This window comes from Glossina fuscipes, unplaced genomic scaffold (genome assembly GCF_014805625.2).
Source record: "Glossina fuscipes isolate IAEA_lab_2018 unplaced genomic scaffold, Yale_Gfus_2 0, whole genome shotgun sequence".
In the NCBI taxonomy this organism is placed as follows: Eukaryota; Metazoa; Arthropoda; class Insecta; order Diptera; family Glossinidae; genus Glossina; species Glossina fuscipes.
The window spans coordinates 43,737,561-43,754,473 of NW_023998414.1; the positions used below are offsets into that span (position 1 = coordinate 43,737,561).

Genomic DNA, 16,913 nt, shown 5'->3' on the forward strand with positions numbered 1-16,913 from the left:
TACTACTACTACTACTACTACTACTACTACTACTACTACTACTACTACTACTACTACTGCTACTACTACTACTACTACTACTACTACTATCACTACTACTACTATTGCAATCAATTTTTTTATTGCTTATGCGGCACGTACTCTAATACATCGAATGGCTTTGTAGGCAAACAATTACTATTATTATTTTAAGAAACTTTTTTACGTCTTCCACCGGAATCCTGGGCTTAGCAAATATATTAAACTTCTTCTATGCATTCTTAATTGATTTTCAAAAATTCAACGTTAAAATATAAATAAGACAGCACTCGTGTTCTTTAAAATTGTACGTTTTTGCGAATAACTCCGATCGGTTATAGTCCCCTACGTTATTCTAAAATGTTTGCAGGCAAAGGCGTGCTATAATTAAGTATATAAGTTAAACTTCAAATGAAACGCATCCAGTATTTCATCTTTAGATGGATGTATGTAGGTTTCTTATTTATTCTATTTATCTGTTTTACTTCCTGGTTCTCTTGCACTATCCTTTTGAACATAGTTGCGCGAACTGATGCAATGACAATTGCATTTCATATCAAAAAATTGCTCAACATTTTCTACAATTGCAGTACAAATTGTGCGCATATACAGCCATCTGTCAGCCTAAAAAATATGTGGTAATGGTTAGTCGCCGTTTTCATCGTCGTCATTGTGTTCAAAGAGACTTTGCGTTTATTATAACCGGCATAGGAGTTGAGGAATATGCAGGATTTCGCTTTGCGTTTGTAACGCATTCAGAAATACGCTCTAAAGATCCCATAAAGTATATATGTTTTTGATCTGTCTTTCTGACCGTCTATCCGTCTGTCTGTCTGTCTGTCTGTCTGTTTGTTTGTTTGTCCATCACCTGTTGGTGAAAAGTTCAGTGAACGGAGTTCAGAATTGAGCGATAAAATCTAGTATATGGATATGTTAGTTAATGGTTATTGATAAATCTTGAATATGGATGCATTCTACTCAAAATTACGCCACCAATAGACAAAATTCGACTTGCGAAAACCGTTTATAAATAAATACTCTGGATCGGTTAGGTTAAAATCATGTGTCTGATGAAATACTCTGCAAACCAAAGGTATTAATTTGAGACGAAGGTTCACGCTATGACAAACATAGCTTTCATACTTGTTTTCCATTATTGTTTGCTCGATTCCTTTTTCTCCATTTCGTATACAAACATAAATGCTGTTCAACACTCACACCCATAAGTCTGCAAACTGATGATTTCAGTACATTGTGCGACAAATTCTAAAAGAAAATTTTTCTGATATATGTTTGTGAATAAATTCAACCAAAGAGGAAAAAAATCAGACGAAGAAGTACTTGCCAACGTTGTTAGTGAACTTTCCGTTGTTTTTCTTCTTGTTTTTTTTTTTTTTTTTTACGCTGCGAAAGCAGAAATTTAAATTTATATTAAAAATAATTTTTCTTTGAACTGACATGAAATACATTAAAGATTGTGAATGGATTTGTTTTCTTTTTTTTTCTTTTTGCATCTTTTTCGCTTCTCGTTTTTAGAGTAGTGCGTGATTTAAAAATGTTGCAATGATATGCAAATTCGTTTAATAGAAGCAAAAAGGATGTTTCATTAGTTGGATAAATATATTAAACATTAAACAGAAAAAGCTTTGCTTTCGATTGCTAACATTTTCTTTTGCGACTAACTTTTTAGCAACTGTGCATAGATATATAAAGGAGCCGATAGACGTTTTGATATATCTGTTTTATGACTCGTCGGTAAATGCGAACAATATAGGTTTTAATGATGAGAAAATGCTTTCTAAATTTCTATTTACTAAAAACGCATCGAAAATCTCAAGACGTCTAGTTAACTATTAAAACGAGAATCATTTTCACACCGAAATTGGGGATAACCGTGTGCCTAATTTTAGGTCAAATTTGTTATAAGTTGTATTTCTTGGCGATATTGAGTTGAAATTTTCCGCTATGCCTTAAAATTATTCTTCAAGGCTTATTATCTATCTACTAGGCTATCAAAACAACTTATGAGCATCGTTAGTGAGGAAATATATCCTTCGAACGATCATGTACTGATTGATCTTTAACAGGCAAAAAGGGGCAATTTTCGCGCGACACACATAATGAAATTGCCTCGTGTATGGCAACATCCAGGTCAAATAATGATACAAACTTGGCGAATTCAGTATGTCTAGGGCAGTTCGGTGGCAGTACATGGTGGTGGAGTTAAATAGACAAGCAAATGGAGTTAATTAATGTTTTAGCTAACTAAATAAATCAACTGAACTATGTTTGTTATTCAAAGAAAGACTATATTAACTATATTAAAGCATTTTTAATTGCAATTGCGAGCAACTGCAACAGTGTTTGTAGGCATAACTCTATAGACGCCTGAATTTCAAGAGTGTGAATTCACCTCGTTTTTAATATAAATTTGTTGCACAAAAAAAAGAAAAAAACCATGAAAAAAAATGGTAAATACCAGGGTGTTGTAAAAATTTAAAAAAATTACATAAATGTGATGGAATTATAAATATTTTATGTGGTCGTGGAAAAATAAATAATAATAGAAAGAAAAAAAAATGATGTAACTAAGTAATAAACAATATTTGCCGTTTTATTAATGTAATATATGTATCTAAAAATTCATACCCTTATAATCAATCCATTTACATACATTGATTTTACATAAAAAAAAAAATGACATAAATAGTTTTTGTCGTGCATACGAATTTAATAACGATGCCCAATTTATAACAAAACAAGTCGTTCAGTTAAAACAAAAAGGAAGAAAAAATTTAATTTAAAGAACTGTTTGGTACTCTATGTGCGATTATATGACATGCATCCTTTAACATCACGAAATTCACTACTCCTCAAATAGTTTTCTGAACTTGCTTTAAAGGATAGTCTGTAAGTATGCAATCTTGGGAGCATTTTTCGAGCGTTGGAAAATGCCTAAAGTTACATTTTCCGAACGTCGCCATCAAGTCCTTCTAGAAGTATTTTCAATGCGTTGAATAATTTGAAGAGAGAATATAAGAAAAAATGAGGAATAAAGAACTTTTACGCATAATGCTGTCACGCCTATTGGAGGCAAAAAAAAAAAAAAAACAATTCTTTAAAATTGAATGTCGAAGCCATGTTTGCACGTGTGCTCAATCGCTTAAAATCCATCACACTGCCTCGAAATTTTAACGGGCGATTATAAAAGGTATCAAAATTCTCTAATGAATACCTTTTTCTTCTCTATCTTCGATAAATTAATATTTTTCATAATCAATTTTTTGAAAAAATTTCCTAAGTCATATTTTCAGAAGTAGTAGTAGTTTGGTAGTTTTTTGCGACCTGCATCGATATAAGTATAAAAGAGATTTACAGAAGAGACGTACTTTGCTCATAAAAAAAAAATCTTTTCATATTTTTACTTAAAAGTAGAAGGCAAAATAAAAACGACTCTATTTTTAGTGAATATTTAGACAATATAAACAATTTCGTTATCTTAACACAACAGCAACAACAGTTACTTGAAGAATTTAAAAACGTAATCGAAAATTGAATAGAAAGAGAATGAAAACAGTATTTGAAATGTAAAACATTGGATATTTGCCCAAAATCTGTGTCTTGTGCAAATGATTAATATAAGCAAATTGTTCAGATTGTTATTGTTGCATATTCTTCTTATTGTTCTTTCGCATATTTGCAGCAAGTGTTACCATTTTCAAATTATTCGAAATTAGTTAAACCGATTAAATATATAAACTGTGCTGACATCGTATAAGAAAAGGTGTGAATGTATGCTTAGATTAGCTCAAGTATAGCTCACACTTGCTCTTCGGTTTTACAACATTAGCCACACACAAAAGTGACGTCTACAGGATAAGACAAAAATTGCCAATAATTACAATTAGTATTCATTATAATTCTGTATGTGTTTATGTATTCGTATACTTGTATGCAATTTTGTGCAAATTTATATCTCTATACGTGTGCGTGCATTGGGAGTAATTGAGAAAATTAATTTGCACGAAACGAAAGACAAATGTAGCCGGACATGTACATCTAACCAGAGACAATAATAATAACAAATTATAACAAAACTAAACGCCTCGATGAGCAGTGATATAATCAAGGCTTACATATTGCTACAAATACACACGCTGGCACGCATCGGCATTTACATCTAACCGACTAACCAACTAATAAATAACAATAAAGAAATTCTAGAATGTGAGCTAAACTAATCTGAGATAAAGGCAATATATATATATATACATATATATATATATATATATATATATACAGCAAGTATATATACTTTTACATATCATAGAAATATGTTCGTATTCTAACCCAAACACAATGCTTCATTTAATGTGTGTATATCAGTCTGTCAGTTAGTCAGTTATAACGTTAATATTGCTGTCTTTCTTATCATTGTTGCTGACGATGTGTAAATAAATACATATTCGACATATACGACGATACATAGGCGTGCATGATTAAACTGTCTTCAACATGAAAAATATCCTACTTTTACATGAGATTACTATTTGTTTCTCCTAAGAGATGCTCTTTTCCTGTTCGTTTCCTAAGGTTTGCATGCATGTCTACATATATATATATATATATATTTTTGCCCTACAGTCATCTAGTTTAACAACTCGTTATTATTGTATGCCCTTGTCCAGGTCCATAGTGTATAGTTGTGTATCTATTGATACGTTTGCATCGTTCGCCTGTGCTCGTCAATTTATGAGCAAATATTTGTGTAGTTTCTCATTAAAGTGCTTCGTATTGAATATTACTTAATATCACTGTCATTTCTCCTTTTGCATCCAAACATCATACGAAAATTCAATGAATTTTCCTCTAAACGGGATTTTTTTAATTCCTATCCACACCAAGGTTTGCATAAACACAAAAATATATGTAACTACTTCAAAGGCCTATGAAAGGTTACAGTACGTGAATAATTAAAAAAAAAAAAGACACACTGCGACATACTTTACTTCAGAATAAAGTAATTTTATATTGGGATTTTAAGACGGGACTGAGTGTACAGTTTTCCTTATCAAGCTAGTTTATGTGACGCAAGACAAAAAGGATCGTATCGTTGATGGTATGGGTTGATGGCACAAATATGAAATTTTGCTTTAGTAAACATTTCGAATGCGAGAATAATGTGAGAAAAAGTTCGTAGTCTGCGATATATACACCCCCCACAGCCCCACGTAAGTTATTCTTTTGTGTTGAATTCTAATAAGATGAGAAGGGAGCCGAGCGCCACGGGCTCGGGTAAAGCGATTAATAATGAACGCGTCGTCTTCCATCACGGCCACACACATTTTTAATTTCTCTATACAATTGGGAAAGCTCGGCTGGGAAGTTTTTAGTATAGTGTGGACTTTGCGTCCATCTATCTATTGCAAAACACCTTTGATGGGCTAAAGTAAGATTCAAAAGAGGCTAAAAATTTAATAAAAAATAAATGAGAAAAAAGTTTATTTGAAAGCTCCGTAATTTCTATGTTCGCACGGCAGTAGCGAATATCACATAAATAAAGGCAAATTAAACTTCTATGAAGTCTAGCGAACCAGGGACCGCGCCTAAGTCTGCAGAGCTTGTGCCGCACGTCTTAACGACTCGACTATACGTTAGCCGATCGGACGAAGAGATAGCTTCAATTTTGAAATAATTAGCAAAATTTATATCTGTTGCAGAACGAGTGATCGGTTGCTTTACAGAAATATTTAACAATTCTGATTTCGAATTACACCATCAATATAAAGACATGTTTATATTATGTAATTTAAAAATAGCCTACAAACAAACACTTTTCGAACCCGCACCCCACGTAAAGTTTCAAATTGTCTTACGGAAAGTCGCACTAACGAATATACAGTCAGTCAATAAAAGAATTTCTGCCGATGAGTAGTTGTACACGTTACAAATATTTGAAAAACTTGAGGTAGTCTCTGCAGAAATATCGAAGTTTGTCTATCCGCTTGTTGTCCGTTTAAAATTTTATTCATATTCAATCCTGCGGTCGCAATTTTTTAAATATTCTGACGTCATTTGGCCTACGAAAAAACTCTATTAAAACTAAAGTGAATCAGACCATTATTAAAGGCTTGTCGTATGAGAAAAACCTTGAAGCCATATATAACCGTTCCTGATCAAAGCATCCGATTTTTAATATTTTATAATGACAATTGATTCAAAATCTCACATCAAAGTTGTATTTCGACTCCTTTTTCAAAATGTTTTACATTTGCTCTGCTACTGATATTCAATGCAGGTGGTGCTTATCAAAAATTTGCCATAAGACTTTTTTTTGTTTTTAGGAACATAAAAACCTGGTAAATTTTAATCAATCTAATGAAATCATGCAAGCGTAACATTAACTTTAATCTCTCAACAATTGACCTAAATTTTATGGAAATTTGTAAAACATGTAAAGGGAGAATGAGAAGAAGTACATACACTTAAGAAAATCTTCTGCAGCAGTTTGCAAAGAGAGCGAAAACTAAAACTCAAAATATGAGAAACGTATGTTAGAGGTACGTGCATGAAAAATATATTTCCAATTCAGCCTTCAACACGTAACGTCTTCGTAGCAGTATAATATTCGCATGTCCGCCCCAGAAAGACGGACATATATCCAAATTGTCGTTGCTTTTATAACGCCCAAAAGAACGCATCGGAAACTCCGCAGAGGTACGTGCACTCGAGATCAACGTTTGCGGTTATAATCCTTACGATCGCAAAGGCTCCAAACACAAAGCTCAACTTTCACATACTGCCTGTCAGAATATGACATTTGGCTTCTTTTTTTTATTAAAGACGTTTATTTCAAGAAAATGCACTTTGCCTCGTCCTTAAATATTCAACCCATACGCGAACAGACAGCAGGTCGTCGGTTGAAGCCAGTATCAATTATAAATGTTAGTGTCTAACGAATAAACCGAGGCAGTGTTTGCTAAACCTGTTGCGCCTTACGGGTGCATGGGTCATTATGGTGAAACATCATCGTATTGCGCGTTTTGGCATGCTACCCCTTACTTACCCTGGGACTTACGGCTTAATTACAACAGTTGTTGTTAATAGCATACCGTAAAGATAGTTTTGTTTGGATAGAACAGCTCACAGAGCTCTCGCTGCGCCCAACTAAGACTCTGCCAATAAGGCGTACCATTGTCAGCCAAATTTCACCACCTGTAGTGTGCGTGATGGTTATTTGTACTTTATTGTAGGCCCATTTTAACAACAAATTAGTTAATGATAAAAATGAAGACAATTTACTATGAACTTTTCATACATAAACTTTTTCCAAAAAAATCTGTCCAAATTTTCATTGTTTTTATCATTACAAATTTTCGTAGTTAATGAAGCTGCAATTATAATTACTTTGAAAATGGTGTAATCCCGAAAATATAAAAACAAGTTGATTTTGTTTCTACAAAAGCCTTAAAAGATGCAATTCTAAAAAGTCGAAAAAATCTCAATGGTCAAGAAGTAAATTGGTCATAGATATGTTGGCTAACTATATGCAATTTTTTAATGTCAAAACTTCATTTCGTGAGAGTAAGGATTTTAAATCACCAAATTTATTGCCCTCACGGGGAAGATCACAGAACTTTGGAAATATTGTACTAACACGTTTACATCATCATTCCAGACCCGTCACATTCGAGAAATTTACTGATATGATTGCTTTATTACCATATATCCCTCCAACACATCATAATTATTCTCAAAATTTTAATCATAATGAAAAAAGTTAAAATTTATTAATACTAAGAATTTGATAAAAGGAGATTCCGTAGTTAATATTTTGTAAATGTATATATATATATATTTACTTTTTGTTGATTTTAAAAGCGCTGAAACTCCTTTTGAAGTCATTAAAGGTACAAGTTTTTGTTAATCGCACTAAAAAAATGATTACAAATTTAATAACATATTGTTATGAAATTCGCCTTTACTAAGCAACAGTCCGTATCACTGGATCGTGGATATTTTGATCAAGAGAAATACATTTCAAAGTTCTTTTATTTTACTACTTTGTCTTTCACAACAGTAGGAATATTTATTTTCAATTTATTTTGGCCGTACTCTCAACTTCTACGTTCTTGCCCGACTAACTCTACTTTTCACAAATATTCGATTTACATACAATTTTACAAGCATCTTACTATACCTAAATTTATGGTTTTATTTCTAATCCCAGCCTGGTTTTCCTTTAATCGTTTTTATCGGCCTGCAGATACATGACGCGCCTGCGAATGTGCACTTAGCTTTTACTTGTCTGCTTTCCCGCTAATCGTTTTCATCAGCCTGCAGCTGCATGAGGCACCTGCAAATGCTCATTTGGGAATTTATTATTACGAAAATTACTTAGCTGACACTAACTGAATTTGGGATTTTCGTAACAATATATCCATAGTTTTCAAATAATTCAAGTGCAAAAACCTCAAATACCTTCAAATAAAATAAAATACACTTACACCATTTTCAAAGAAAATGGGTCATATCACAACGCATCCATTGTTCACCACCTTTCACAATTTAGCAACAATTTTCTTCGAATTAGACACAACAAGTAAAGTTTCCCGTCAACGGTGTTTATATGGCGCAGAACTTGATCTGTTCACAGCTCTGAAAAACTACGCTGGCTAGTCTTCACCAGAATGCCTCATACTGTTCCGACTAAAGCTTAAAGATATATATACTTTCAGATAAGGAAGTCATAGTTTCATTCCGTCTACGGCAATAGATCTCTTTATCAAGCCTCTATTTCGTGAGCATAATCCATACTTGTAACCAAAAGGGGTCAGAACCTCCATCAAGCAACCTGCGCAATTTATCAGCTTCAATTCATTTACAATTTTTATGTATTGATATGACAAGGTAAAGGGGGCATCAGAGACTCGTCATAAAACCAACATAAAATTTTTTTTTTCTTTTCATTATAATAATATTATATAATTGTATTGAGTATTACTTTATCGCTTTATTCGCATATATTTCGAAAACGTTTTCGAGCACAAAATACTTCATGAACATATTATGCAAATGCAGCTGATTCGTTTTAATTATTACCGATAGAGTTCGCAATGATTTTCCAAATAAATTTAATAGCGGATCATATTCTCTAATACAATCAAAATAATTCAATTCAAATAGAGAAGAAATTAAATAACAGAAAATGTATATATATATACATATATATATATATATATATATATATATTGGAACACTTTTGCTGTTGCGTTTAAAAATGCTTCAAGTTATCAAAAGGGGGGAAAGAAAAGGGTCCATAGGTTTTGAGAGAAAAAGTGCTGAAACTAACATCAAATATGTTTGCGCAAGTACTTAGCGTGCATGTGTTATAACAACGACAGCAACTACAATAACTACGGTAACAACAGCAACGCAAATAAATGCCCTTCGGTAATAACCTCTCAACCCCAAAAAGTATATTATTTTGTCTGTTTTTTCTAGAGTGATTATGTTTTATGTTTTACATTTTATGTTTTTTTTTTTTTTTTTTTCATTTCTTTTCTTCTCTTCTTCTAGATTTGCCACCCTCCGTAACCCCAGTCACGGACCACTTACCTCGATCTGATTTCCGCATTTGCCAACTCGTTGCGTGGATAAGGCTTCGAAGCAGCTACAGCCGTCTCCAAAGAGCTTATATCTTCAAGTTCGCCTTCAAGCGTTACAAATATTATGGAGCCCAAGGCTGTATATAGAAGCACTAATAATAAAACTCCTGTCAACAAAAAATACAAAAATAATAAAAAAAAATTATCATAAAACAGTGTTTTTTTGTTTTTTTTCTCTTGTTTTTTCTTTTTTTAATCTAAGGCACACAATAATAAAAAGTTTATTCGATCCAATATATCAGTAATTGCGATATAAATTTCTTAATAGAAAGAAAGAAAGAAAGAGAGAGAGAGAGAGAGAGAGAGAGAGAGAGAGAGAGAGGGAGATAGGGAAGGAGGGAAAGACAAATAACATACCTATAGCCGATATACAATGTGATTTAGGCGCCTTATGGCAGCCACACAAACCACTGACTTCGGTTTGAGCAGAATTATGGTCGCGTTGTTTGTCTGTTTTGGCAGTCGTTGAAAAGCACATGGAGGTTGGTGTTGCCACGGCTGCTACTGTCGCGCTATTATTATTATTGCCACTATTCACGGTCGTTACACTAGAGGCATTCGGTTGCGCTGTAGCACCACCTATAAATGCCGTTAAAGGCAAAGGTGGCTTTTTATTCATAATAATTTATATGCGCGTTCCAATAAAACGGCAATACAACAAATATATTAATTACAACTTTTTATAATATTTATTTTGCTCGCTTCTATTTTATTCTGTTCTCTTGTCTTCTTTTCTTTTCGTTTCGTTTCTTTTCTTCTCTTTCTTTTTCCTTTTCTTGTTTGTTTTTTTTGGTTTCTTTACTTTTCCTTTTTGTTTCGTCACTTTTCTCTTCTTTACTTTGCTTCTGTTTAATTCACTTTATTGTTGTTACGAGTAATTTTTTCTTTTTTCCTTGCAACATTATCAGTTTATAGGCATAAAAACGTTTCCGTACTTTAACTACATTTTATCTTCTGTTCTTTATCCCGTAATAACATCCTTCTCTTTTTTTTAAAAGATTCATATAACTGCAAATTAAAAAGAAGAAGAAAACAAATGCATATAAAATTATTATATTAAAGAAAATTGTTATTATGGAATTAAATTCGAATAATGGCTATGTATACCGAATATATTCTATTGCGTATGTGTATATAATAACGATTGTACATGACGGCCAAAGTTACGCAGACAAAAAAAACCTAATCTATTTTCTCCGAATAAAGGAAGAGAGAGGAGATGCACCGATGTATATATATATTGAATGAATATAGGATCATGTCATAACGGAACAATTACTATACCATGTAATAATATCGTAAACGCTTCCACTTAATAAATTTAAACGATCTAATGAACCTGTTCAAGAAACTTGTTACCACAAACTTACATGTGCTAAATATAGTTTATTGGCTGAAAAATTTCTTCTCTAATATCACGCTTTCATCGGTTTATAAGTTTTTTTATTTTTTTTATTTTCGAGTTTTTAACGCTTCTCTCACTTAAGATATTCTACACTCGTCATAATAAACGTATATTAAGTTTGTTCAATTGTATACAGTACCCAGGAAAAGTATTTTTGATTCGTGTTTTTCGAAATATTTTAATGGGATTTGGCATAAAAATTCAGTCGATCATTCCGCACAGAAAGTCAATTTTTGAAACTGTCGATATATGAAAAAAGTCCAGTAATGCCAATTTAAATGAATAAGAAACATTTGAACGGAAAAGGGAATGGAAGCATTTTACCGTCACGCACCGCGCTTATAAAAATTCTTACGATATATAAGCATTTATATCACTTTCCATATAAACATAGCCTTGTGAAAAGTAAGTCTTTATATAGAAATCCAATGTAATTTTCAGCACTTTGCGACAGAAAATAGTAAACGAAGGGTGTTTGTCGAAGTGGTGTAAGGTATTTTCATTTAGACTTTACCTGACTTTAAACTGTATAACCTCTTTAGGTGTGTACTGTGATCACGTGAATATAACGTATTACAAACGCTCTTATGTTCAATTTGTGGACTTTAATTAAGACTTTGTGTGGTTTGTATGAGCGCTTGTTTTTCTTTTTGCTTTGGTTGGTTTGTGATGCGTACAAATTTTCATAAATGTGTACAAACGTCATAAGCATTCGTTTCTAAAACGAATACTCGGAATTAATTTCTGATACTTTTTGCAATCAATTTCTTCAATTCAATTTTCTTTCAAAAGAGAGTAAATGGAAGCGTGTAGAGAGCGTGGTTACAATGTGCACTTATTCTAGTCCTATTTATTTCGTTTAAAACACTATCTACAACGCATTTAATATGTCTCTTTATAAGTATGCTTTTCACTATTATGAGCTTTAGTTAATAGTTATTTCGTTTTAACAACATTTATTCGCTCATACTTTCCAATTACTGCGAGTACGAATGTTTTTCTCTAAGCAGTTGAACTGAATAGTCATACTTGTATTATTTTATAATTTAGAATAAAGAGAATTTTTGTAGAGTCAGCTTTTTTGCGGAATTATATAAAGCTTGTGCATCCGGTTACAACGTCTACGACGATATATCAAATCTAGACGATTCTGGATGTTAAACTTCTGCAAGTGTTGAAGAAAAAAAATTGAAAGTTAATTGCCTCCGATGAGCTGGTAAAATCCGACAACAGAAAAACCCGACACAATTGAAAAACGAAAGAAGGAAAGCAACGATCCCTTGATGTGCGGCTTAAATACGGCACATTTTCATTACAATTTGCTGTTTGCCGATATGCATTAAACTTTACTTATTCACTTCTCTTCTTGTTTATCTTGTTTTCTCGCTTTTTTATCTTATATTTCGTATTCACAACTCAACTTGTGCTCTCTGAAATCGTTCGTCAGCGGGCATTTCAATATTGCGGACTATCCAAGGAAAGAAGACCAATAAGCAAAAATAGTCACTCAAAAGCCGGCTAATATTTCTCGTCTTCATGGCAACTAATAAGTGTACAAGTACATGATTTACATTAACTTTGCTTCGCAATTCAAGCGAGCTGGCCATGTGAGCCCGAAATTAGAAACAATGTTAAGGCTCTCACGATGTATCTAAGATTCGTTGCAACACTTGTTTTTTTCCGCTTTTTTGTAACTTCGTGGTTTTAGATAGCTCAAGCGTAAAAATATAAAAACAAATTGAACATTGTGGTTTATTTTTTTGTTTATTTATTTATTTTTTTTGCTTCTTTTAACCGTTTTCGGTTCGCTTTATGCTTTTAATTCACTAAAGATTACGAAATAAAAATAGCTCAACATGGCGTGTGATTAACATTTAATTAGGAATTTCTCTTTTTCCCTCATCATTTCTATTTGTTGTTTGTGCCTTTGCAGTTGCGACATTTTATGTATATGCATTATATTATAATTAATATAATAAATGAAACTTTTCTGCAATTCTCTTTGCAACAAATATTAAGGCGAATGAATATATTTCCGAGTATTAAGGGAGGAAAAAAAAGAAAAAAGAAAGAAAACGGAGTTGCATTTAACTGACCTTTTCGCTGAACACTTAATGACAGTTTCAATATATATATTTCTCATTTTTTTGTTATCCGCACACAGCCACACACACACACACATACACACGCATAATGGCTAAACTACAGTACATCAGACAAGAAGTACCGGCTTCTCCAGAGTTCGTGAGAAATGTAATAGAAAGCTTCTTTCCGAAGCATGTTGTCCGTGAAACGGGTACATGTGGCTCAAATTACCCTTGCAAAGACATCGCTCCAAGAAACAAAATACCGGCATATCCGGACGGCATTTTAAACAAAGTCCCAAAACTGACCATAGCAGAAAGCTCCCACCCATATCTCTAACTTGGAAAACATGGAAAAAGCAAAAGTTGTTGCTGCTATCAAAGTCTAACAGCTGATAAACCAAACCCGTGCCGCTCCTTCTGTATGATTAGGGAATCTGCCGAAGCAAATCATTTGCAGACATCCATAGGATTATATCGGACAAATAAACAAAATCTCGAATAATCAGTAAAGGCTTCAAAGGGGGCGACCAACTGTCGATGCTATAATCTAGATGAAAACTCTTGTCGAAGACACTATAAAAAGCTCCAAAAAGTATCATGCTCTAGTCACTCTAGACATCGAGGATGCCTTTAACGCGGCTAGCTGAGCACATATACAATATTTACTTGTACCGCTGTATCTGATGTGCATTATGACCAGCTACTTATCTGATTGGCTGCTGCTTTATGGAGCGGAAACAGGCGTTAGAACATGCAACGTGACGGCTGGCGTTCCACAAGACTCCATACTTCAGCCAGTTCTTTGGAATATTCTGTATGATAAGTTACTAACGCTACCGGTACCAAGCGGAGTTAAGATAATAGAATATGCTGGCTATCGTTTCTGTAGCCAAACATCATTATGAGTAGAAACTATGCGGTTTAGGTAACCAGGAGAAAAAGGAAAGGAACAGTCATGTTAAATATAGACAACAATGAAGTATACAGCACGCCAAAAATAAAACTCGTAAGGGTTAGAGATTCGTTTTTAACACACATCAATGCCGTAAGCGATAAAGCTGGACAGGTATACCGAAGGCGCAAGGGAAAGGAGAAGTTATAATGTATGCGATACCAGTACAAGGGCGTAGCTCGCGTACCGTGCGTCATCTCAGGCAAGATAACGTCATATATATTGGCCAGACAAGTAACAAAATTGTAGAATGCAAAACGGCAGCTTGGAAGGAAGCACTTTGCAGAAGACAGTAAAGGTACATGTCAGTGGAGATAGGACAAGTCTATACAGAAGCGCATGACGCAAGGACTCTTAAATGCTATGAAAATAATGTTAACAAGACAGAAAGTTAGCACTGACCACTTTTTGATGCAAATGGTTAGCGGTCATGGCTGCTTACGGCAATATCTCCACGATAAATACGATCAGTATAATGACCTTCCCTGTGCTCACTGTCGTAGCGTAGAGGAAATATTAAACATGCCTTGCTGGACTGCCTACGTTTCCAATATGCAGGGAGCAAAATTGAAGCTATTATTGGCGAGCGATCTAACCCACAGTGCCTCGTCGGCAGCAGGGTATTAAAGATAGAGGCCTGTGTGATCGTAATGACCAAGTTGCGAAGGTCGGAATGCGCTCGCAGTAGACTAAGGACATTGACTTTAAAACAGACGAATTGAGTTAAGGGTCAGGTAGTTGTCCCAACGTAATACTAACCGGTAGTTCCGGGACTATCGCCATACGTGTGAGGGGATTTTCGTGAGTGCAAGTCCCACACTAGCGAAGGCCTCAAATGTTCCTTGCACATGAAAACAATTGCGAGTAAATAATTTGAAAATATTTTTATTGCAAGAAAATTCTAAAATAAATCGCGAATGAAGTTAGAAGATAATCTTTTATGTATTGAATGGGAAAACAATGATATAAAAAGAACATAAAATAATAATTTTCAGGTGTGTCGTATCGTGCGTTTTTGAAAGGCTTCCTTTAACGATTTCCTATGATTTATCGCTTTCGTAAATGCTCATTATTTATACGTTTAGTTGCCAAAATCCAGATCTCTCGATATCATAAATCATAATTTTTTTATTTGGATTTATTTATTAAATTTTATGTTTATTAATTAAGCTAAGCGCAGAAATGTGTGCATGAAATATACGAATTTTTTCCCTGAGGACGACCAACATATATTTATATGCAAAATGGAATATTAGGAAATATACAAATGCTGATGAATGCATTAGTGAACAGAGTCGCATACGAGAGAGAGAGAGAGAGAGAGAGAGAGAGAGCGGATGTGTTCAACAATAATTACAACAATTACATATGAACACGCTGCGGTGCGTTTTGATGACTTTTCTTGCGCTTTTCAATTAGATGTCATGTGTGTGAAGGGAAAGTGTGAGACAATCGCGTTGATCCTCACAAGCACAATTTAATAATTTTGGCATATTTTTTATTGCAATGACAAGTTATTGCGAGAAGAGTTTATATACACGTTATTTTAAGCGGTCAAAGCAATTTTTCACATTAACACCAATTGCACTCACGCAAATATCCCAACAACGTTAACAGCAATAATAACAACAATAACAACAGCGCCAACATAGCAATTGCTAGTTTATTCGTTTAGTCATGCCTTACTGGCGCCCCACGCACAATGACATATAGCGCTTTATTTCTCTACCATAAGCACTAAAATTAGTGTACGCACACAAACTCACACACACGCACACGCACACGCACATACAACTACAAACTTGTTCATGCATGCAATTCCTTTATAGATCGATAGCAATAACACAAACAAAATGACTAGCACTAGTAACCTGCATATCGTAATAACATGGCGCTCGTAAATAAGCTATTTTATATACACTTTTTATATGTGCATGTAAAAGTGTTATATGCACATTCATTCGTTCGTGCTCTCCATTTTCTTCTTGTCAATGTTGTCATTGTGGTCGCTTTTCTTGCCTTAATTTTTTTCTTTGATGTTGTGATCTCTGGTAAAAGCAATTTTAACTGCTTTGTGTTCAATCGATCGTTTATAACGGTTGCTTTTGTACACAAACAAACACGCATGCACACACATATGCAAGCACGCACACACGCTGCTATTGCCACCACAATTACTGCTCGTATGCGCATGCAGATGCGTATAGATATGTTTCGTATATTTTTTTATCAAATCATTTGCTCTTCTCGTCTTACCTAAACAGTTGCGCCTCTTGTCTATATGCTTTCACTGCATTTTTGTTGAAACATCGCGTACAAATCGAGAACATATACCGAATAGTTTAAAACAAGATATCAAAAAAAACAAAACATAAAAATTCAATTTTTTTTTTATTTATTCGCATTTGTGTGGTATGCTCGTGCGGATGTGTGTGCGTTTGTACGTGTACGAATAGTATAGTGGAATTAGAAACATTTTGTTTTCGCAACATCATCTCCTCGTGCGATTTGGGTTCACTTTTAATTGAATAAATAATTTTTTATTACAACCTAGAAAAGTCTGCACCTTGAAACCTCTCGTTATGTGCACGTACAATCCAAGTGTTTTCCACCTTTATCTCGCTCTATTAATATATTAATCTAATAATTTAGTTTTGTGCTTGCTTTCATAGAATGCATAACCAAGCAAGACCGCACGTTTCGATAAAATCTCTCTTTTAAATATTTTTGATGCTTTAATCTCTGAATTGTTTCAAATTTTCATCAAAATAATTTTAACAACT

The 16,913-nt window shown here is 33.7% G+C and overlaps 1 protein-coding gene and 1 long non-coding RNA gene across 3 annotated transcripts in view; both read right to left on the reverse strand.

Moving 5' to 3' along the window:
* LOC119640485 (TWiK family of potassium channels protein 7) overlaps positions 1-10,415 on the reverse strand; it is a 42,519-nt gene extending 32,104 nt beyond the window's left edge. Inside the window, 2 exon segments of the mRNA XM_038038576.1 lie at positions 9,637-9,793; positions 10,044-10,415. Of these exon segments, the coding sequence (XP_037894504.1) occupies positions 9,637-9,793; positions 10,044-10,305 (419 nt within the window). The 5' untranslated portion in view covers positions 10,306-10,415.
* Positions 10,416-10,498: 83 nt separating this feature from the next.
* The window catches only part of LOC119644557, a 32,385-nt gene continuing 25,970 nt past the window's right edge, over positions 10,499-16,913 (reverse strand). For both annotated transcript variants that reach the window (XR_005248535.1, XR_005248536.1), the window contains exon 3: positions 10,499-10,694. This is a non-coding gene — a long non-coding RNA (uncharacterized LOC119644557). The remainder of the gene's footprint in view (positions 10,695-16,913) is intronic.